Source organism: Musa acuminata, chromosome BXJ3-5 (genome assembly GCF_036884655.1).
Source record: "Musa acuminata AAA Group cultivar baxijiao chromosome BXJ3-5, Cavendish_Baxijiao_AAA, whole genome shotgun sequence".
NCBI classification, from domain to species: Eukaryota; Viridiplantae; Streptophyta; class Magnoliopsida; order Zingiberales; family Musaceae; genus Musa; species Musa acuminata.
The window spans coordinates 8,054,485-8,077,084 of NC_088353.1; the positions used below are offsets into that span (position 1 = coordinate 8,054,485).

Genomic DNA, 22,600 nt, shown 5'->3' on the forward strand with positions numbered 1-22,600 from the left:
AGCAAGTCACAGCTGCAGTCTCACGCAGGGAGACATCAGAGCTCTTCTTCCTCCCTACTCGTAGCAGCAGCAGCAGCAGCAGCAGCAGCAGCAGCAGAGAGATGGGTTCATCGGCGGAGCAGGATTACGACTACGCCTTCAAGATACTGTTGTTAGGGGACGCCGGCGTGGGGAAGAGTTGCCTCATTCAGAGCTTCATGTCCCACTTCGTCGACAACCACCCACCCACCCTCGGTGCGCTTACCCCCATCGTGTTGTTGGATTACTTGCTTCCGATGACCTTATGCCGCCATGCCTGCATGCATGCAAAGAATTCATGGTTTCTCTGGCATCTGTTTACAGGGACGGATTTCCAGATCAAATATCTCACAGTCGGTGACAAGAAGCTGAAGCTTACCATATGGGACACTGGTCTGTTTGAATTGTCAAGGATATACACGACTTCTTACACTCGCAACATTAATCGTTCCTCTTCTTTTCAGCTTATGATACTCCTGACATGCCACTCATCATGCTTCTGAAACAGTTTTCTGCAATGATTTTACTAGTCTACTCTTTATTTGAAGTACCATGTCATTAGATGAAGAACATGCATGCCGACCCCAACGTCCCTGGATTTTAGCCTATGGTTTTGGCATGAGTCCTAGTTTGCGCCATACTACCTACTGTCTCGATGAGGCAAGCATGCCATGTTTTCTTCTTTTTGCTACAAGAGTAGAATATATTACTTAGAATCGTGTGCAAAAATCACTGTTCCAGTCAAAAATGAACTATCAAAAGAAACTGAAAGGGTCCGTCTCTTCTCCAAAAACCTGTAAATCTACTGAAATTACTGACCAGATTAGCTGATCGATTGTTGATTAAAAACAAAGCCATCAGAAGATTAGAATAGAAGTCGTATGTCTTTAGTTACATATAAGGAAACTAAGGAATAGTATTTTTGGAATTAATTATATAGTCTCAATTTGGATGAGACGAATCCTCACTCTGAAGGAAAAATCTTCTCCGGCTAATCACTCCATCAAGAAAGAATCTTCTCTAGCAAATCACTCACAATCAATTGGTATTGGAAAGATTAATCAATATCACAATTTTAGATACTTGATTAATGTAATTATGTAATTTTAAGGATTTGATTATTCTTTCCCTTCTCATATCACTATGTTGACTAAGTGTGCATAAGGTAACATAAGTTTTTTTATCCTTTCAAGCTTTATGTGTTTTGTCTTTTCTTATGGTCCCTCTTGTTTTAATATGATGGTATCAGAACAATAGTTGCCCCAAAGAGCTTTTACTTTATACTTCTTCTTTCGACGTAGTATTCCTTTTTTCTTTGATCCTCTCTCTTGTTATTGTTTTCTTGTACCGCTTATTTGATCGTGGTTAAAGGTAACACTACAACTTCTATTGAGTTTTTATTCTTTTATCTTCTCTCTCTCTCTATTGTTGCATTGCACTTAATTTCTCATCCCTACAACTCCCAGCATATAGCTTCCACTAAATGTCATCATCAACATATTATCGATACATCGAGCATCTCTCCCCTTATATTTTTGGACCTATGTATTTAAAACTATTGTTTTATCTTATTAATCAAATTTCAACGCCTATTCTTAAGAACAAATAATCTTTTTAGTGTTTATTTCACATCAAACCCAATTATTTGAAATTATCAATATTTGGATATCTTTGTTATCTATGGCTTTGGCTTTATAACAAACATAAATTAGAGTAATCTTCTAAACCATGTATTTTTTTAGGTTATTCGGACATCCATAATTATTTACATTTGTTTTGATCGAATCAAACTTGAGACCTACTTTTAACTTCGTGTTTAATTTGCTGAAGATAAATTTTCATCCACATCCATGTTCACAAATGATGATAAAATAAATACACAAATAATCTCAAATTAGTTAAATATGTCACCATCATTGCAATCTTGATATTTTGAAAATTTTATTACTCAATATTCTTTGCCAACTCAATCACCTTCCACTCGTGATTCTTCTAACATTCCTTTTCAAAACCCACATTCTTTGGTGGGTAATCATGCATCCTTACCTTCCATTCATGAGTCGTTACTAAGTTCAATTCGTGCATCAACTTCATCTGGTTCCTATTCAGATATACCCATCCCCTCTAACCCAATGCAAGCTAGCAACTTACCATTGGTGGTTAATCCTCATTCGGCGAATACCACTCTAAGAGCATCTTCTGGCATACCTTTCATAGTATGGCTCATCACTCCACAAACATCCATGATCTCTCGATCTACCCATACAATTGATTATCATATAACAAAATAATATTTTTAAGTCATCAGACACTTGAACCTTCCTCTATCACTCAAGCTATTAAAGATCCAAAGCGGAAAGAGGCCATGTGTGAAGAGCTTAATACTCTTGTAAAGAATGAAACTTGGGAGCTAGCTCCTTTTGTTTCTAATCAAAATATCATTACTTACAAATAGGTTTATTGAATTAAACAATATTTGGATGGAAGTATCGGTCAAATTAAACCACAGACAATTCAGCTTATTCTTTCTCTTACTCTCACTTATGGATGAATGAAAATTAATTAAATATTAATAATACTTTTCTTCATGATCATTTTACTTAAGAAATCTATATGTCTCAATCATCGAGCTTTGTTGATGTCTCGTACTCGAATTATATGTATCGCCTTCATAAATCACTCTATGTGTTAAAACAAGCACCTCGTGTCTAGTATCATGAATTGAAGGACTTCATTCTCACCCTCGACTTTGTTAACTCCAAATTAATACTTTATTTTATATATATATTAACAAGTTTATTATAATTTATATTTTGATTATGTAGATAATTTATTAATCATGAAAAATTATAAGCAGTTTATTCAAGATATTATTCTACTCTCTCTAGGAGATTCTCGATTAAAGATCTTGACAATCTTAATACAAAATTAGCATAAGAAGATTATTCTTAAAATGCCTAAAGTTACCACTTATTGCTTTTATTTATCTCATATTATTTATGTTTATATACTTTGTTTCTTTCAATTATCATATATTATTAGTTAACTAGTTTTCAAGACCTATAATTAATATAAATAAAGGCCTTCTCTATACCTATAAAATCATAAAAAAGTAATATCTTTAGGTATTATAAAGATTTTCTTTGGAGTTAATTTCCCTCATTTTCTCTTATCAAGCCAGTTCATTATAATCCTTTCTAGTAGTAATTTATTATTTTATTTTTGTTCTGCGTCATTTGATATTAGAGCCTTGCTCTTGGTGTTAGCATAATAAGTTTGTGGTTAGGAAATTAAAAAATATGCTCTATACTCATATACTTATTGTAGATATTATGTATCAAAAACTTAATTTGTTAAATACAACCCTATAACCCATTAAGATGAGGTTTAGTGGTAATAATTGCGATAATGACAATAGCATTATTGGCGATGGCAATGATAATTTCGATGGTGATGGCATTCATGATGAAGGCAATGGCAACAACCCCAACAATAGTGATCCGAGAATGCCAACCCTATAGGTAGCATTAAAGGCATAAGAAGTGAGGATTATTAGAAAACATCAAGGAGCATCATATGCATAGTGAAAAATTCAAACAAATAAATTGTTCCCAAATAGGAAGCATCAAGGGGAGAGATGTTTTCACATAAGGAAAGTCGTTTATCCCCTAAGAATACAGATCCTAGCCCGTCAGATGTAGAAGCTCTCACTAACTCCTCTCTAATGGAAGTCTACATAGTGGATGGTAACGATGATGCACCTCCTCATAGTGGACTATCTCCTTATGACAATGCTCCACCACACAATAGGGAGTAGCAGTAGTAAGCAAGGGAGGGGTAGGCCTCTTACAGTCCTCACACTAGAGAGGCTCACGACAAAGATGTGGAGGAGGTGATGGGAGGCCGATGGTTCTAAGGGGTCAAACCTATGACCCGTGGAGCCCCACTTCTATTTATAAAGAGCCCCTCTTGTTAACTTTAATGGATCCTATCTAATAGTTTAATGGGTATTGGATCCTCATCTAATAATCAATTTAAGCTCCATGTTCTATTGGGTCTTACCCAATAGATCCATTAAAAAGGGACTTATTGGATATTCTATATCCAATCCTCTATTCGTTGCATCATCCACCTATTGTGTGTCACCCTCTAGGCCCAATTTCGAGCTGGTTATGAATTACATATGTTAGAATCTCTTCTAACTTATAACTCCTTTTGAATCAGTAAATTATTATCCTCATAATAATTCACTTAACTCATCGACTAAAGATGTACTATGCCATTGCACCATAATCCCCAAACGGTATAGGAGGATCTAATCCATTAGACATATTTGTCCTAAGTTATCATATATCTATAATCCCTCATCTATCTAACATCCTAGAGATCATATATTAGGCATAGTGCTATTAGGCCCATATAGAATCCATCCGAATCTCACTCTTATTGGATTCTCTCGGAGAACTCCTTCTCTCTCAATCTAAGTAACCCTAGTTAGGGATTTGGTTGAATAAGAATACATGAAATATTCCTCTCATGATATCGAAAGTGGATAATCCTTTATTGACATATGATTACTTTTTTAAGATTGGCTATCATTATCAATGACTAGTTGTACTAGATCTGGAATCTCTAAACCTATAAGTCCGACATAAAAAAATGAAATACTTAAACAAGGCATCCTTGGTATCTTAAGTCTAAGGATCATATACACAATTGGGACTATGGAATCATTGTCTAACAATGAGGTATCATTAACCATCCAACATTCCACAAATGGATCATTCAATGAATTCACTTTCTAATTAGCACATATACTATATCCCTAGTGTCCCCGTACAAGTAGTTATGAGACTAGTCACCTCCATCAAATGGATGGGTATATAGTACATCGGTCTATCCAGTTATCTCGATATCCTTCTCGAGTAACTAATGACAAAAAATATTTAGAATTTGTATTTAAAGATTGGTTTCATTATCATGATCTCATCATTATCTAATTTCTCATTACATTGATTGAAGGACATCACTATATATATATATATATATATATATATATATATATATATATATATATATATTCATTATGTAATATAGGGTGAGAAAATGTCATTATTAATATTAACCAAAACAGATTGTGTAGTGGATCACAAGTGTCATCACACATGTGGTTGGTTTGTAAAGCACCTATAACTAGCAAGGATGACTCGGAAACTCTAAGAGATTCATGATATGCTCACAATCTTGAGTTTTGGTACTAATAGAGCTCATGATAATGGTAGAATCAATTGTGTCAAAGCTGATTCTTATGGCCAGCCTAAAAATCAATAGAGCCTATAAACCAATGTAGGCAATCAACCTATGAAGATGTGTCAATTGAAGAAGAAGGAATTATATACTATCACATAACTAATCAAAGAAGAGGTATAGGTGCAACTAAACCTCAACACTTTAACCAATGTGGTAATATTCACCTATAATAACCAATAGTATATGATGATGAATCAAAAGATAATAGTAAAAGATATGGAAGATATCAAGCACCACTTAAATGAAATAGGCTATTTGAGGATTACGCTTTAAAGTAGACCTCCCTAATTTTAATGGCCACCTCAACGTTGAAGCTTTTCTTGACTAGAGTTATGAAGTAGAAAACTTCAAGGTGATAGATGTTTCTAATCACAAATAAGTCAAGCTTTTTGTATACGAAATGAAAGGAGATGTAGCAGCTTAGTGAGATACATTCTCGATTAATAGAAGATAAGAAAAGACACCAGTACAAACATGACGAAAGATAAAGCAACTTCTCAAGGAAAGATTCCTACTCCCAGACTATGAACAACTATTGTTTCAACAATATCAAAACTGCATCTAAGACATTTGATTTTTAACCGAGTATACTAATGAATTCTTACGCCTTTTAGATAGATGTAATTTATTAAAGATAAAAGACCAACAAGGTATGTCAATGAACTAAAATTTATAATTAAAGATAGAATATCTTTAACTCTATAGACAATAGATGAAGCTCATGATATGACATTAAAGGCCGAAATATTATTGACTCGACCTCTAATTACTACTTGACAATTCTCTATTTTGATAACATGATATGCCCTTAATAAAGAGAAGCAAGTTATGACTAAGACAATATAACCTACAAATCAAGATACAAATACTGAAGGAGCAATAAGACACACTAAAAATATCTCGACTATCACAAACAATCTATATGCTCGACCCCTAGTTGGGAAGTGCTTCGAATGCGAGGAGTCTGGTCATCATTCTAATGAGTGTCGTGCTCATAAGACTATCAACTTTGCAGGTCATAAAGATGACTTTGATATAGCAAAAGGTGCCCAAGATAATGCAATTGATGATATTAACAATACTAAAATAGTAGAGGAAGAAGGGAAACACATCACATGTGTAGTAAAAAAATTATTACTCATCCCAAGGTAAGAAGATCCATCTCAGTGTAAGAAAATATTATATTCTCAATGCATTGTAAATAATAAAGTTTATGTATTGATCATATACAATAGAAGTTGTGACAACATTGTATCTGTTGAATTTTATATTTTAATGATGAAATCAATTGATGTGTTTGTGATCTAATATGTGTTTAAGTGACGCGGGACTAGTTTCGATCAGGAAAGATAATTAAATCAGGAAGAATCAATGTTGGGCTACAGTGAACATGTCAGAAAATTAAAAGTCGGGCCGGAGGATCAGTCAACGTATCGGCTTGTGCCATAAGTTCGGGCATCGGGCCAAGATGACCCTACATTACGCTAAGGAGTTCGAATGTTGTGTTGAATCTCAGATTTTAATGATGAAGTCAATTGTCATTTGGTTATCTAATCCATATATTGAGATAAGTGTGTAGGATTAACTACAATGACAGTAAGATATGGAGTAGGTGTTAAGCCGGAGTCAAGACCATGATCATGTTGGGGGTTCGAGAATTCGACAGAAGTCCGAACGGTCATCGGAGGTTCTACGGGAACAAGTCCGAGAAGTCTAGGAGCTTGCCAAAGAAGCTCATCGGAACTCGCCAAGTGGATTGTCGCAAGTCTAGGAGTTTGCCGGAAGTCCGCTGGAGCATCGTCGAGGGTTCGTCGAATATTCGTCGGAAGTTCACCGGAAGCTCGTCGAAAGAAGCGATTGCTGCACCGGAGCAAGTTGCAGTATTAATGTTTTAAATATCATAGTTATCAAGTAGATTAAGTTAGGAATAGGAGGTGATCCCATTAACTTAATTTGGGGGGAATTATGCCCTTGAAAAATCCAAATTGGGCCAAATGGATCAGCCCATTCGGACCCAAAATTTCTAGCCGGCGATGGCACCACTTAGGAGCTCAGTCTCCCAGGAATGCTAGGCGGTGGTACTGCCTGAGCTCGATCTCTGAGCGAAGCTGAGTGGTGGTACCACCCCTATCAAGCGGTGGTACCGCCTGAGCTCGGTCTCCGAGCAATGCCAGGCGGTAGTACCGCCCAATTATAGCGGTAGTACCGCCAGGACCCCGGAAATCCGGGAGATGACATTTTTGAGCTCCAAATTCGAACTAGTTGGGGCCTATATAAACTCCACCCTTTCTTGCATAAAAGTGCACTGAAAATCTTAATCTTATTCTGAGAAATTGAGAGCTCAAAAGTGTTATAAAAGGTCAAAAGTTCTTCTCCCTCTTTTCATCTAAGTTTTGATCATTCAAGAGAGGAGTGAAAATCTATAAGGGTTGTCTCCTAAGCCTATCAAAAGGGGTAAAGATGTAAAAGGATGGTTGGCCTTCGCCTATTGAAGGAAGGCCTATAGTGGATGTCGGTGATCTCATCGGAGGAGGAAGCCAAAAGTGGATGTAGGTCAAGATTGACCGAACCACTCTAAATCTTAGTTTGTATTTACATTCTTCTTTCTATCTTAACTGCAAACTACCTCCATTACTTTTCTTCAACTGTACTTCGCTTAAGATATCTTAAGTTGAAGAACTTTCCGAAATGGTTTTTCATCGAAAGCGTTTTGATCGTACGAACGTTGTTTTAAATCGTCGAAAGTTATCCGCTACACTAATTCACCCCACCCCCCCCCTCTTAGTGCTCTTGATCCTAACAATTGGTATCAGAGCGGGGTTAACTCTCAATCAGATTAAAACCTAAGAGAGATGGCATATGCCGGAAACCAAGAGGGCCACTCTATTATATGTCCACCCATGTTCAATGGGACGGATTACACCTATTGGAAGACCCGAATGAGGATCTTCCTTATTTTTATAGATTTTAAACTTTGGAATCTTGTTGAAAATGGATTTTCAAAGTCTTCTCTTCCAATGATCGATTGGAATGAATTGAAGAAGAAGACTTTTACTCTTAATGCAAAGGCTATGAATGTCTTATTTTGTGCGCTTGATAAAAATGAGTTCAATCGTGTTTCTGTTTGTGAAACTGCATTTGATATTTGGCACACACTCGAAGTGACTCACGAAGGCACGAGTAGAGTGAAAGAGTCAAAAATCAATCTTTTAATATATTCTTTTGAACTTTTTCGAATGAAACCAAGCGAGACCATTGGCGACATGTACACCCGTTTCACGAATGTCGTCAATAGTCTAAAAGGACTCGATAAAAGTTTTTCAGATTTTAAACTCGTGAATAAGATTCTAAGATCCATTCCATAGAGTTGGGACCCTAAAGTTACTGCTATTCAAGAGACTAAAGATTTAAATAACTTTCCTCTTAAAAAATTAATCGGGTCATTAATGACTTATGAAATAACTTGCAAAGCTCATGAAGAGTAAGAAGACATCCTTTTAAAGAACAGAAAGGATATAGCACTTAGAACTTTAGAAGACCACTTGAGAAAACTCAAGTGATGAGGACAATGACGATGACTTGGTACTTCTAACAAAAAAAATTTAAAAATTCATTAAAAGAAATAAGTTTAAAAATGATACAAAAAATAAATTTGAACCCAAGAAGGACCAAGTTATTTGTTACGAATGCAAGAAGCCGAGACACTATAAAAGTGATTGTCCCTAAGCCAAGAAGAGAACACCAAAGAAGAAGGCGCTAAGAGCAACATGGGATGACTCAAGTCTCAAGTGCATCCAAAGAAGAGGAGTCCAACATTGAGCAAGTTGCTCACTACACCCTAATGGCCATCGGAGAGGAGGTAACGAATTTAATTGATGTAGATTTATCATTTGATGAATTATTAAATGCTTTACATGACTTATTTAATGAATGCAAAACAATTAGTAGAAAATATAAATTGTTAAAAAAGGAGCATGATAGTCTTATTAGTAATTTTGATAAATTAAAAACTGAATATCATGATAGTTTAGCTCCATGTATAAAATGTCATGATATAAAAACTCTCCAAAATGAGAACTTGCTACTTAAGGACACCTTAAGAAATTCGAGGTTGATAGCAAGTCTTTGAATATGATCCTTACAAATAATAGTCACGTTCCTAAAAGAAGCAGAATTAGATTTGTGAGAAGTCTTCACCAAAATCCAACCACCTTTATTAACGGCTCTATCTTACATGTTCGACACCAAAGCAAATGCAACTTTTGTTGTAAACATGGACATAGAACTTATCATTGTCTATTCAGGAAAGTTAGTTCGAATGTACTCGAAAGCCACTTATCCCGTTGTTGAAAGCCACCAAGGCATAGTTTTCCACCTCTTCTTTGTCAATTTGGTCATCGTCTTCGGATGTACTGGATTCCTCTCATGCTGCCTTGAATGCCTTCTTTTTCTTTTGTTGCGGACATTTGCTTTTGAGGTGTTCCAGCTGATTAATGCATTCATAGCAAGTTATTGTGTTCCTTTTGAGCTCATTTTTGTCTTTAGTTTCTTGTTTTATAATTTTTTTGAGTTTTCTCATCAAAAGTTCTATGTCGTCATCATCATCACTTGAGTTATCACTTAAGTGGCATTCTTTGGTTCTTAATGCCATATACTTCCTGTTTTTTGGAAAATTGTTCTCATATTCGTCTTGTGTTATACAACTCATTTCATAGGTTATTAAAGACCCGATAAGTTCTTCAAGTGGAAAGTCATTTAGGTCATTTGCTTCTTGTATTACTGTTGCTTTGGGATTCCAACTTTTTGGAAGGGACTTTAATATCTTGTTAATAAGTTTAAAATCAGAAAAACTTTTACCAAGTGGTTTTAGACCATTGACGATATCTGTAAAACGAGTGTGCGTGTCTCCAATGGTCTCACTTGGTTTCATATGAAATAATTCAAAATCATGCATCAAAAAATTAACTTTATAATCCTTAACCCTACTTGTTCCTTCGTGTATGACTTCAAGAGTGTGTCAAATGTCATGTGCAGTTTCACAAGTCGAAATACGATTAAACTCGTTTTTATCCAAAACGTAAAATAAAGCATTCATAACTTTCACATTTAAAAAAACTAATTTTTTTTCTCAAAGTCATTCCATTCATTTATAGGTTTAGAAGGAGTTTGAAAACCAAGTTTAATGATATTTTATAAATCAAAATTAAAAAAAAAAGTAAAATACTCTAATAAGTGTAGTTCGTTCCATTGAACATAGGAGGACGAGTAATAGAAAGACCCTCTTGAAAGCCAAAAAAAGTCATCTCTCTTGGGTGTTAATCCAATCGAGAAAAACTTGGCTTTAGTATCAACTGTTAGGACCGTAACATAATATGAAAGATTATGTTTGAACAGTACCACCACCCAATATGGTGGTACCACCGTCTGACATAGTCTTGAAGACTGTATCTGAGCAGTACCACCATCCAATCTAGACGGTACCACCGTAAAATCCTGTTATAGGACACTAAATAGGTCAAATAATAGGCTCGATTCAATCTTGATTCAGGCCCAATTGGCTCTTAATCAAGTTGGCATAGTTATATGTAAAACCAACTCAATTAGACCTCAAACTACTTCGATCTAGACAATTATTACAAAGCATTAATCATATGTTATCCGACATATCATTGGTTCATCTGGTACTTCGTTCGACCCTTCGGTGCATCGTCATCTCCTTCAGCATATTGCTCAATCAGCATGTTGTCTTCCTGTAACATCTGATCACCTTTACGTAATGTATGATCTTCTTGGCCCAATGCTCGAACTCATGGCATGAAACCTTATGCCAACACGTCAACCGATCCTTCATCTCGACATCTAATCTTTTGACATGTTCCACTACGGTCCAACATTGATTTTTTCTACTTTAATTAAATTGTCTCTCCATGATCGAAATTAATCTTGCGTCACTCAAAATGCTTATTAGATCACAAAATACTTTTCATCATCAAAATTCGATATTCAACCTTCATAGCCTAGAATTAGTATAAATAAAGGTCTCCTCAAAACCTATAAAATCATTAAAAAATATTATCTTCAAGTATCGTAAAGATTTTCTTTGTATAAGAAGTTGATTTTCATCGTCCGCTCGTTTGTTTACTATAATCATTTATAGTAGTAAATTTTTATTTTATTTCTGCATCAAATCTCCAGAGTTCGAACTTATATCTATTGCTAAATGCCTCTTTCTCTCACATCACAATTATATTCAAGATTTAAGTTCAAAATAGAAGATATCAATGAGACAATCATGCCTCTCGGCACCATAACACAATTCTTCCTTAATGACAATTGTGCTCCTACAATGCTACCAAATATCAGTTTCATTGGTGCTATGCAATACTTATCACTTACTCAGTCAGATATTTTTTATGTTGTCAACAAATTTGCTCAATACATAAACCTAGCCATTTAAATCAATGGATGGCTGCCAAGCATCCCCTCTGATATCTCAAACATACCATCTCTCATTGTCTTTATTCTATGATGCTCCTAACTACTCATTCTTATTGCCTATTTAGATGCTGATTGGGTTAATAATCGTGATGATTTCATATCCATATCTGCTTATGCCATTTTAATTGGAGCTAACTCGATAGCATGGTGCTCTAAAAAGTAACAAACAGTTGCTCAAACATCCATGGGAGCTAAATATCGCTCTGACGCTTTTACTTCAACTGAGATATCTTAGCTCACTAATCTTCTATCCGAGTTGGGTATCTCACTCGATCAAACTCCTCATTTTTTTTGTGATAATATTAGTGCGACATACTAAGGTGCTAACATGATATTCCACTCTCGCATATCATCTTTGATTATCATTTTATTTGAGATAAAATTGTCAATAGTTCTTTTCAAGTTGCTCATGTCTCTATGCATGATCAAGTTGCTAACATCCTTACAAAACCTCGGGCCAAACCTCACTTCATGTGGTAAGGATCCAAGATCGGTGTTTCTAATATAAGCACAATCTTGCTGAGGCCATATTAAAAAAAAAAATCTTTTCCAACAAATCACTCCATCGAGGAAGAATCTTCTCAAACAAATCACTCAATAAATTCAAGATAATCAATTGACATTAGGAAAGGTTCGCAATCAAAGTAATTTCACAAATTTAAATATTTCATTAATATAATTATATAATTCTAAAGATTTGATTATTCTTTTTCTTGTCATTTTTTCTCTTATCGTTACATTCAGTAGGTGTATATAAGAACGTATAATCTGCGCATTGTCATACAAGTTTTTCCTTTTTATGACTTTGTCTTTTCCCATTATCCCTGTTGCTCGAAGACTCACCGACTGCAAGAGTTTGACATGTAATCAGCATGACAAAAAATATGTATTTTGTGCATGTTTTCGCAGCTGGGAATGAGAGGTTCAGGACATTAAGTACGTCTTTCTATCGAGGTGCTCATGGAATAATTATGGGTGAGCAATTCCTCAGCAAAACTTTAATGTCATTCGTACATCTCTTTGTTAAATTTATGGCTGCTACAACCAGATTGCTTCCTCGGAAACAGTGAACCCAAAGATGTTGCATAGTCTCCTTTACTTGTTGTAAGTAGAATAGAGTTGAAGAAATGGTCAACAGTGATTAATCCTTTGCTTGTTAGTTTATGATATGACGAGGCCAGAAACCTTCACCCATTTGACGGACACGTGGACCAAGGAAGTGGAGCAATACTCTACAAATCAAGACTGTATTAAGATTCTTGCCGGAAACAAATTGGATAAGGTAAACTCTTCACACCTTGTCTCATCCTTGTGTCATCAGAACTGTAAGATCCAATTGCCAGTTTCGTGAACATTAGGGAAGCATATCGTAGCTTCAGCAGTACAAATGGTATGCATGAACGCATAGATCTTTTCTCGATGTTTAAGCTTCCTTTGAAGAATCATTTGGCAAATAAGGGAATGCATGCTCATAACGTTAGTCTTCCTTTATCAGAACCTGAGACGCTATATAATCTATTCCGTCGAGAGCATCTGTGCCTTTTGAGTTCCCAAAGAAAGATCTTATGAAAAAATATATACCATATGAAAGATCTTATAGATGTCATGCACTTATATTTATTCATCTACTTTTCTTAATGCATTTTCTTTGATGTAAAAAGGTCGGCAGGACTTGTATAGAAGGTTTCTTGTATCAATTATCGATATATTTCGGTCTGTATGTGCAGCTGAGATGCACAGTTCTGTGAAATTAACCACATCGTTTTGCATACATCAGGAGAGCGAGAGGAAGGTGACAAAGGAAGAAGCAAGTGCCCTTGCGAACGCCAAAGGGTATTTGTTTGTGGAATGCAGTGCAAAAACACGACAAAATGTGGAGAAATGCTTTCAGGATCTCGCAGAAAAGGTGAGCATATGAGACGTAATGTTAATATACACATATAGAGAACCCTAAACCAAATTGCCAGAACTAGTTTGATAAACAACTCTACAATATTCACATGGATGCTTTAATGGATCATAGGATGATGTACTTGGATTATCCAAAGACACTGACATTAGCAGAACTAAATACATGGTTGAGTTTAAGATTATTTATGACTGATGTTTTGAAGAAAAAAGAAAAGAAGAGATTGAGATTGTTTTATTTACTTGTATTCCAACTGTGTTTATTGTCTTTAGATACTGCAAGTTCCTAACCTGGCGGAGAATGCTAAGAATACATCGAAACCAAAACCGAAACCGACGCAAACTGCAACACCAAAACCCGATGGGTGTTGTACGATTCAGTGACAGATCTTAAATAAGTGATGCTGTTGGATTGGATGCTCTGAAATGAGGTAAATGCATGTGTACCAACTTCTGAAAACTGCAGTACTCTATCTAAAATCCTATGTTATCTTTCCGAAGCTTAACTCACATCTCCCTTTTGGAGAATTGTATTCTGCTTCGCGTAGCAACGCGAGATTACTCTTAGTCCTCTTTTCTGTTTTTCGTATATATATATATATATATATATATATATATATAGTGTGTGTGTGATTTAATGGTCTTCCTTTTATTTAGAAGGATAGTTTGAACTGTCATCCAATATATTTTCTATTTATTTTTGCTGTCTAATTCATCATTGTTTAAAATTCTTTTAATCAGGACTGACACACATGAAATTGATAAAATGCAATCGAGAAGCTGAACCTTAGGTGTTTTTTAAGTTGCATTGGTGCCCAATCTTAATGAGTTTGATTTAAGCTTCTCGATCAAGTTTGCTCTAATTTCATGTATGTTGATCTACAAGTAGGAAACAAGTTAAGCTTTATTTTTCCAAAACTCTTCATATATAAATAAATTCTTCGTGTGGAGTTTCATATATCAAATGTTGCATGTGGTATCGTAAGACTGAAGGATGTAGTTTTGATTTTGCTAATGTTACTTTGTACAATAATAAAACCCTTCTTTTCTTGATTATCGTAAGATTGAATGTGTTGACTAACTTAGATGGTAAGGATCTTGACAGATCATCGTAATCTCTTGGGCTTAAATCTCATCTTCGTCACTTCATTTTTTTTTGTACAAAATAAAATGAAATAAAACCCTCAAATATAACTTTAAAATATCTATAATTATCTTCCTATGACTACTTTGTTTATAAAATTGATTGTGAGACAATGCCCTTTGTGGCATATTAATATTTTTTCCAAAAAATATATTGTTTGTAGCGTTTTTCATCTGTTGTCTTATTTTTTGGATTCCAGTATTGCTAATGTGTTTGGAGGATGAATGAAAGAACTAATTGGCTGGCTGATGCTATAAGCAACAAAATTAATACATGAAAGGAAAACCAACCCATCGAGTTGAATGTTTTTGTTCAGAACGGGTTGTATTTTGCCGATATCATTCGTATGTTTTGCTTTTTCTCAAGGAAAAAATAAATATTGGAATAGAAACAAAAGTACACTTTTCACGTCAAATGTATTGAAGCAAAAATTCTATATTAATCTGTTAGGATCGAGAGCACTAAGAGGGGGGGGGGGGTGAATTAGTGCGGCGGAAATCTTACAATGATTAAAAACCAAAAGCTGCGTTCGTTCAAAAACTGTTATGATGCAAAAGCAAATTCTCAGTTTGTATCTAAGTGCAGTTTGCGTCTAAGCGCAGATTGCGTCTAAGCGTAGTTTTGCGTCTAAGCGCAGTTTACGTCTAAACTCAGATTTACGTCTAAACGCAGATTTACGTCCAAACGCAGATTTACGTCTAAACTCAGATTTACGTCTAAACGCTGTTTTACGTCTAAACGTTGTTTTACGTCTAAACGCAGATTTACGTCTAAACGCAGATTTACGTCTAAACGCAGATTTACGTCTAAACGCAGTTTTACGTCTAAACGCAGATTTACGTCTAAACTCAAAAACTTGTTTGTATACTTGCAGAAGGCAGTATGCAGTTGGAATCAAGATGTAAATGTGAACTGAGATCTGATGATTGAGCGAGGAAAGCCGATTTACGTCTGAATGCAGTTTTACGTCTAAATGCTGAAAATCGTTCGTAAAATCGTAGAGGACAGATTGCAGTTATCAATAGGATTAAAGTGTAAGTGTAAACTGCAAAGAAGCTCGTTCGTAAAAGCACGAAAAATAGTTCTGCAGAATCAAACGTAAACGTAAACTGTAATGTATGAAAATACGAATTTACGTCTGAATGCAGATTCGGAAGAACAACACTTGGAACTTGTTCGTGAAAGCACAGAGAGCAGTAGTAATGAGGGAGGTTTGCAGTAATGATAAAGTGCTCGAAAATAAACGCAAACCAGAGATTTAGAGTGGTTCGGTCAGCCTTGACCTACTCCACTTTTGGCTTCCTCCACCGATGAGGTTGCCGACGTCAACTAGGTGCCTTCCTTCAATGGGCGAAGGCCAAACTTCCCTTTTACAATTTCTCTCCTTTTGATAGGCTCAGGAGACAACCTTTACAGACCTTTCTCTCCTCACTTTACAACTGAAAACTTGAAGAACAGAAGGAGGAGACTTAAAGGCTTTACAACACTTTTGAGCTTCTTAGAATCACAGAAAAGATCAAGATTTCGATGTAGGTCTGTATCTTTTCAGTGCTGAATGGGTGGGGTATTTATAGGCCCCAACCCAATTCAAAATTCGAGCTCAAAACGATCAAATCGACCAAATCCCAGAATTCTGGGATCAGGCGGTTGCACCTCTTGACTGGAGAGGTGGCACCGCCTGGCAGAGCTCGAAGACTGAGCTCAGGCGATTGCTTCTCTCTGCCAGAGCTCGAAGACTGAGCTCGATGGTTGCATCACCTGGCAGAGCTCGAAGACTAAGCTTGGTGATTGCATCACCTGGCAGAGCTCGAAACTGAGCTCGGTGGTTGCATCACCTGGCAGAGCTCCAAGCTGAGCTCAGGCTGATGCACCTCTCTGCCAGAGCTCGAAGACTGAGCTCGGTGAATGCATCACCTGGCAGAGCTCGAGACTGAGCTCAGGCTGATGCACCTCTCTGCCAGAGCTCGAAGACTGAGCTCGGTGGTTGCATCGCCTGGCAGAGCTCGAAACTTGAGCTCTGGCGGTGCTACCTCTTGGCAGAGGAGGTTGCACCGCCCAGTCTAGCTCGAAGACTGAGCTCTGGGCGGTTGCACCTCTCGGCTGGGGCGGTTGCACCTCCCAGCCTCGCAGCCCTGGCGGTTGCACCTCCTGGCTGGGGCGGTTGCACCTCCCAACCCCACAGCCCAGGCGGTTGCACCTCCTGGCTGGGGCGGTTGCACCTCCTGGTGCAATCAGGGTCCGAATGGTTCACTCCATTCGGCCCACTTTGAATCTTTTCAGTGGCCCAATTTCCCCAAGATTAAGCTAATGGGATCACCTCCCATTTTCATGCTTAATCATCATGCTAACTACGATTAACTCTAAGACAACTTCTGCAGCTTTGCTCCGATGCGTCAATCGCTTCTTCCGGCGAGTTTCCGGCCAACTTCCGTCGATCAACCGATAACCCTCGGTGATCCTTCTGCGGACATCCGGCATACTCCTGGACTTGCGACGATCCACTTGGCGAGTTCCGACGAGCTTCGCTTGGCAAGCTTCTGGACTTCTCGGATCTGTTCACGCTGAACCTCCGACGACCGTCCGAACTTCCGTCGAACTCTCGAACTCCCAACGTGATCCTGATCTTGACTCCGACGCAACACCTGCTGCTTGTCTTACTCTTATCGTAGTTAATCCTGCACACTTATCTCAACACATAGATTAGATAACAAATGACAATTGACTTCATCATCAAAACCCGAGATTCAACATAATCATCCTAAATGTGATGCCTAACTTTCAAACCGGGATCAGATGTATATTCGTCATTATGAGGTATCCAAAATTGAGTTTCCACATATCATTCCTTTTCTCCAAGATGTATGATCTTTCTCAAGAATCATCACACTACAATCACGATCGTCTCATCTTTGCAATGGCACCACTTTTCAGTAAACCTGATCCCCATTTCAATATCAACAGTTCTGATTTTAGAACCAACAGTTCTAACTCCGATTTGAACCATTGTTTTTTTTATATTTTTAATTAAAAAATAATTTAAAATATGAAAAAAAAATCATACTATTATTTTAAAGATTTAGAAAATTAGATGTATAATGATTGCAATGACATAAAAAAATTAATATAAAAAGTAAAAACTATAAATTTTTTAATCATTTTCGATATCGAATGTTTCAATCGTCTCTTTCGTTGATACATCAAATAATCAAGCAATCGTTGTCTTTGCATATGATCTCTTTAGTTTATTTCTCTGTTCTAGTTCAATTGTAATATTTTTGTAATCATTGTCGATATCGAAAAGATTATTATATATAAAATCCACCATTTAAGAATTGATAACTGTATATTTATAGTGATATCACCAAATTCAAAAGAAGTCTGATACATTTCAAGCTTGGAATTTGAGTCTGATAATTCTTTTATTTTTTTTTATCTTTGTAATGATAATTTCTCTCTCTTATATATTCTACTACTCCCGCTAACTTGATGTGTAGATGAAAAATTTTCAAAGGTAGTTTGTTGTCTACTATAATTTGCACTATTATGGTCATATAAATTAATAATTAGATTTTTATTTCTCTAATTCTACCACCGATATCAATTTATATTCCTTTATTTTTATAATAAATACTTAAATAATCACTTAAACTATCTATCTATTATAGTATGAGGATAAAAAACACAAGCAAAAAGATAAATCGGTGAAATATCAAGAAAATAATTTATCTATTTTAATTTCATTGCCATGATATTCATATTAAAATCTTGATCATGTTGATATTCTTCTAAAGTACCAATAATATTAATGTGAATAATTAAAAATATATGAGTAGTAAGATGATTAATATAAGATAAAGTATAAGTAGCACCATTAAAAATGTTTAAAATTTCTAAATTTTTTTCATAAACATTTCAATTGATATAAACAAACTTGTCTAATATTATTTATAATAAAAGTGTAAATAATTCTTTCTACTTAAAAGATCTATTAAGGAATTCATAGATATAATTCCATTAGATAGAACCATTTTTTTTATTCCGAAAAGCTTGGGAATGGATATGCTGAATACATAAATTCCATCCCTAAGAAATTTTTTGATCCTTTTATTATTTAATTTATAAAATCTAGTCCACTCTGTTATTACTTGTGGATGTCCCCACAAGAATGAAATATGAGAATAATACCTAATATGAAAAAATATTACCATTAAACTAATTGAAAAAAATTTAAAAGAAAAATAATACTCTTTTAAAATAGTTTTCATCATTCTATAAATGTTATCAATAATATATCATTTATCAAAAACACTAAAGATAATATATTTTTTCTTTGCATGATCCGATCATGAACAATCTATGACAAGTGATACTCATGTAGGAGTTTATTTGTTAGTGATAACTTCAAATATCAATAAAAATAAAAATACGATAATCGAAAGCTTGAAATAACTTCTGTAAATCTCTTTTTTGTTTTTTAATTATGCATAGCACGGGTAAGAACACTTGGAGGAATACGTTGGGCAGTGGGATTCAAAGTATTTTGATAATAATCAATAAAACTGACTTTTTCATCAAAAATAAAAGATAAAATACTTGAAGGAAACAAATCTAGTTAATTCCTCATGATTTTTTTTCAACTAAAAAATAAAAAAAGTGATGTTCGTGGAGTACCCAAAAATTTATGTTTTATTTTTTGCGTCATGACTTGTATATTTCTTCTCAATTTCCTTCTATTTTGAATTTGAAAATCTGATCATAATAGTTGTAGATAATATAGAAGGAGCTATCGGTATTTCAGACTTTCTTGAAGTGCAACTTGAAGATGCCCAATTTTACTTTGGTCATTGTATTCAATTACTTTCACTCGATGGTGATATGTTGGCTTTCTTCTGTTGTTGAAATTATCTTGGGTGAAATGATAGTTTCCGCTTGCTATCGAAATAAGAGAGAGAGAGAGTGATTAGAGCGCATATAAGAGCTTAATAGAGTAGTATATTATGAATCTTTAATCAAATGTAAAAAAAGTATATTTATAGATTTTTTGAATTTTTTTTTAAACACTCCCAAAACTAGTTATTATTTATTTAGTTGTTGGAAGTAGCAATTTTATCTTTTTCATATTTTTATAATTTAATTATGAAATTACCAAAACAATTGACCTTTTTGATTGTTATGGCTCAAACAGTTTGCCTAAGGATCGATCAATCCTATTTGACCGGCCTTTTTTATTTTTTTAAACCGTAAGTAATGTAATTCCATAACTCACTTATTATCACCAGAAATAATATCTATTGCTTCCACGTTATCCACAAAGTCCGTTCAAACAAAAAATACCCTCAAAGAATAATTAAGAATATGAAAATGACAAATCTACTTCCAGTAAATTAATTATAGTATCAGTACATACCATATGTTTCTGTCGATGATCGAAGAAGTCGGTCTTCCAAATAGAAAGAGATTTGTAGTAAAAAAATGAATATCTCCAATTATCGTATTAGATTTGCTATATACTTTTTTTTTTCGCTATGTTATAAGTCACAAAACCGTTGCCGTTAACTTTTCATGCTGAAAAGTCTTTAAAATCTGTTATATTTACGTTGAACATTTCCAGAATCATTCAGCCTCACTTGAGGATGATTGAATTCTGTGATCTAATCTAATCCAAGCAACATGTAGTTACCACAACGAACGATGATATAGAAGGCTAGCTTTACATATGGATTAATGTATACCGATGACGACAAGAGCATTCATTATTATGCATTAGTATGGACTAATAATTCCAAATCCTCGAGATTGAAGCTGTGATTGAGCTGTGCAGGCAAAGCTCTGCGGTTGCTCCCTGCGCCATTAAAGCCTAATCCTGTTCTCTCACATCCTATACATCCTATCCCCCCCACAACCCCGCTGCAGTCTCCCATAACAATCCAGCTAGCCTTCTTCACAACCTCCATGGCCGGGACGTGGATCCTCTCCGCTGCCGTCTTCTCCGCCATCCTTTTTCCAGGTTGGTTTACGTGCTAGCTGTTTCTCTTTGTAGGTTTGGTTTCACTGGATTCCGTGATACTGTATCTCAGCTGCATCCTCTACTACGTTCACCGTGAAGAATAACTGCCCGTTCACGATCTGGCCCGCGACACTCACCGGCGGGAGATCGGCGCTGCTCCCTCAGACCGGCTTGGAGCTCGCATACGGTGAGTCGCAGTCTCTGATCGCGCCGGCCGGTTGGTCGGGCCGGTTCTGGGCGAGAACGCGGTGCACCACCGACTCGACCTCGGGCAGGTTCTCGTGCGCCTCCGGCGACTGCGGCAGCGGGGCCATCGAGTGCAACGGCGCGGGAGGGGCGCCACCCACCACGCTGGTGGAGTTCACGCTGCAGGGCGACGGGGGGAAGGACTTCTACGACGTGAGCTGCGTCGACGGCTTCAACCTACCGGTGTCGGTGACGCCGCGGAGCGGGCAGGGCTGCAGCTCGATCTCCTGTCCGGCGGACATCAACGCAGGCTGCCCGCCGGAGCTGCAGGAGAGAGCGGGTGACGGGGCGGTGGTGGGCTGCAAGAGCGCATGCCTGGCGTTCGACACGGACTGGTACTGTTGCAGAGGAGCGTACGGGACGCCGAGCGCATGCAAGCCGACGAATTACTCCATGTTGTTCAAGAATGCATGCCCTCAAGCTTATAGCTACGCTTATGACGACGCCACCAGCACGTTCACCTGTGTTGGTGCTAATTACCTCATCACTTTCTGCCCTTAACTGATACGGTATCGTATGTTAGTGTGGTTTAACATGGGATAAGAATTTACTTAGTTTTTATTACGGTAGCTATGTGCTGTCAATTGATATCTTTTGGATAATGATGATTTGTCGCAAACAATAGCAAATATTTCGAGGATTATGCTGATGTGCATGTATCGAGGACTTATCTTGCCGGTCTTTGAGTGATCGAAATTTCGTTCCAATACAAATATTTAGTTTTATAGGATATTTGTCCTCCCTCATTTAGTTTTAAAGTGTTTTATATGATTTAATTAAAAATATATATTTGATAATTTCAGGGAACAATATCACAATCTTTTTTGGGATTAACAGAAATGATGGGAGAAAAAAAGAAAATTCTCTGCGTGAGTAGTCTACAAACAATGCTTCAATCAGTTGAAGATGAAATCGACTTGTATGGTTTAATAAGATGCCATGATCAAACAGCTGTGGGAAGACTAATCGATTTATTATTATGTACCAAAATTTTACAATATCTAAATGAACAAAATATAATAAAGAGGTAAACTTTTTATTTTTATTTTTTCTGAAAATAGCAGTGTTAAAATCGGTTCGAACCAAATTATTGAGGATGGAACCGAACCGAATCGATTTTTTATTTATTTTAGTTAAAATAAGATAGATAGGTTCGAATTGGTTCAAAATCGATTAATCGAATTAATTAATTGACTAATCGATTTATTATTTTAAATAATTTAATATTATATATTTATTTATTTATTTATTTATTTATTTTAAATGAATTGATTCGATCCTGTGAACCAGTTTAGTTAAATTGAACCAAATAGAAAACCTAGTTTAATTGGATCCACACTATAAGATGAAGTCTTAGCCTCTGTCTTCATAGTGCTTGTACAATGACTTCAAACAAGTCATCAACTTCACTCAGAACTCGGTTGTCTTATCATCATCATTGAAAACACCAATAAAATAATTAACATAAT

The 22,600-nt window shown here is 36.0% G+C and overlaps 2 protein-coding genes across 2 annotated transcripts; both read left to right on the forward strand.

The window, feature by feature from the left end:
* Positions 1-14,307, forward strand: LOC103985034 (ras-related protein RABC2a). Its single transcript, XM_018826095.2, has 6 exons — positions 1-234; positions 343-411; positions 12,736-12,801; positions 12,987-13,108; positions 13,604-13,732; positions 14,008-14,307. Exons 1-6 carry the CDS (start codon positions 102-104, stop codon positions 14,116-14,118), a joined length of 630 nt encoding a protein of 209 aa, XP_018681640.2. The 5' UTR covers positions 1-101; the 3' UTR covers positions 14,119-14,307.
* Positions 14,308-20,830: 6,523 nt separating this feature from the next.
* Positions 20,831-21,632, forward strand: LOC103985101 (thaumatin-like protein 1b). The gene is made up of 2 exons (XM_065152989.1): positions 20,831-20,885; positions 20,956-21,632. The coding sequence occupies exons 1-2, from the start codon at positions 20,831-20,833 to the stop codon at positions 21,630-21,632; spliced, it is 732 nt and encodes a 243-aa protein (XP_065009061.1).
* The last annotated feature ends 968 nt before the right edge of the window (positions 21,633-22,600 follow it).

Excerpts from the sequence above, each read along its gene's own strand:
- LOC103985034 (XM_018826095.2), top strand. The coding sequence starts at position 102 with ATGGGTTCATCGGCGGAGCAGGATTACGACTACGCCTTCAAGATACTG. Across the intron at positions 412-12,735 it reads GCTTACCATATGGGACACTG|CTGGGAATGAGAGGTTCAGG; the intron begins GTCTGTTTGAAT and ends ATGTTTTCGCAG. Across the intron at positions 13,733-14,007 it reads TTCAGGATCTCGCAGAAAAG|ATACTGCAAGTTCCTAACCT; the intron begins GTGAGCATATGA and ends TATTGTCTTTAG.
- LOC103985101 (XM_065152989.1), top strand. The coding sequence starts at position 20,831 with ATGGCCGGGACGTGGATCCTCTCCGCTGCCGTCTTCTCCGCCATCCTT. Across the intron at positions 20,886-20,955 it reads CTCCGCCATCCTTTTTCCAG|CTGCATCCTCTACTACGTTC; the intron begins GTTGGTTTACGT and ends ACTGTATCTCAG.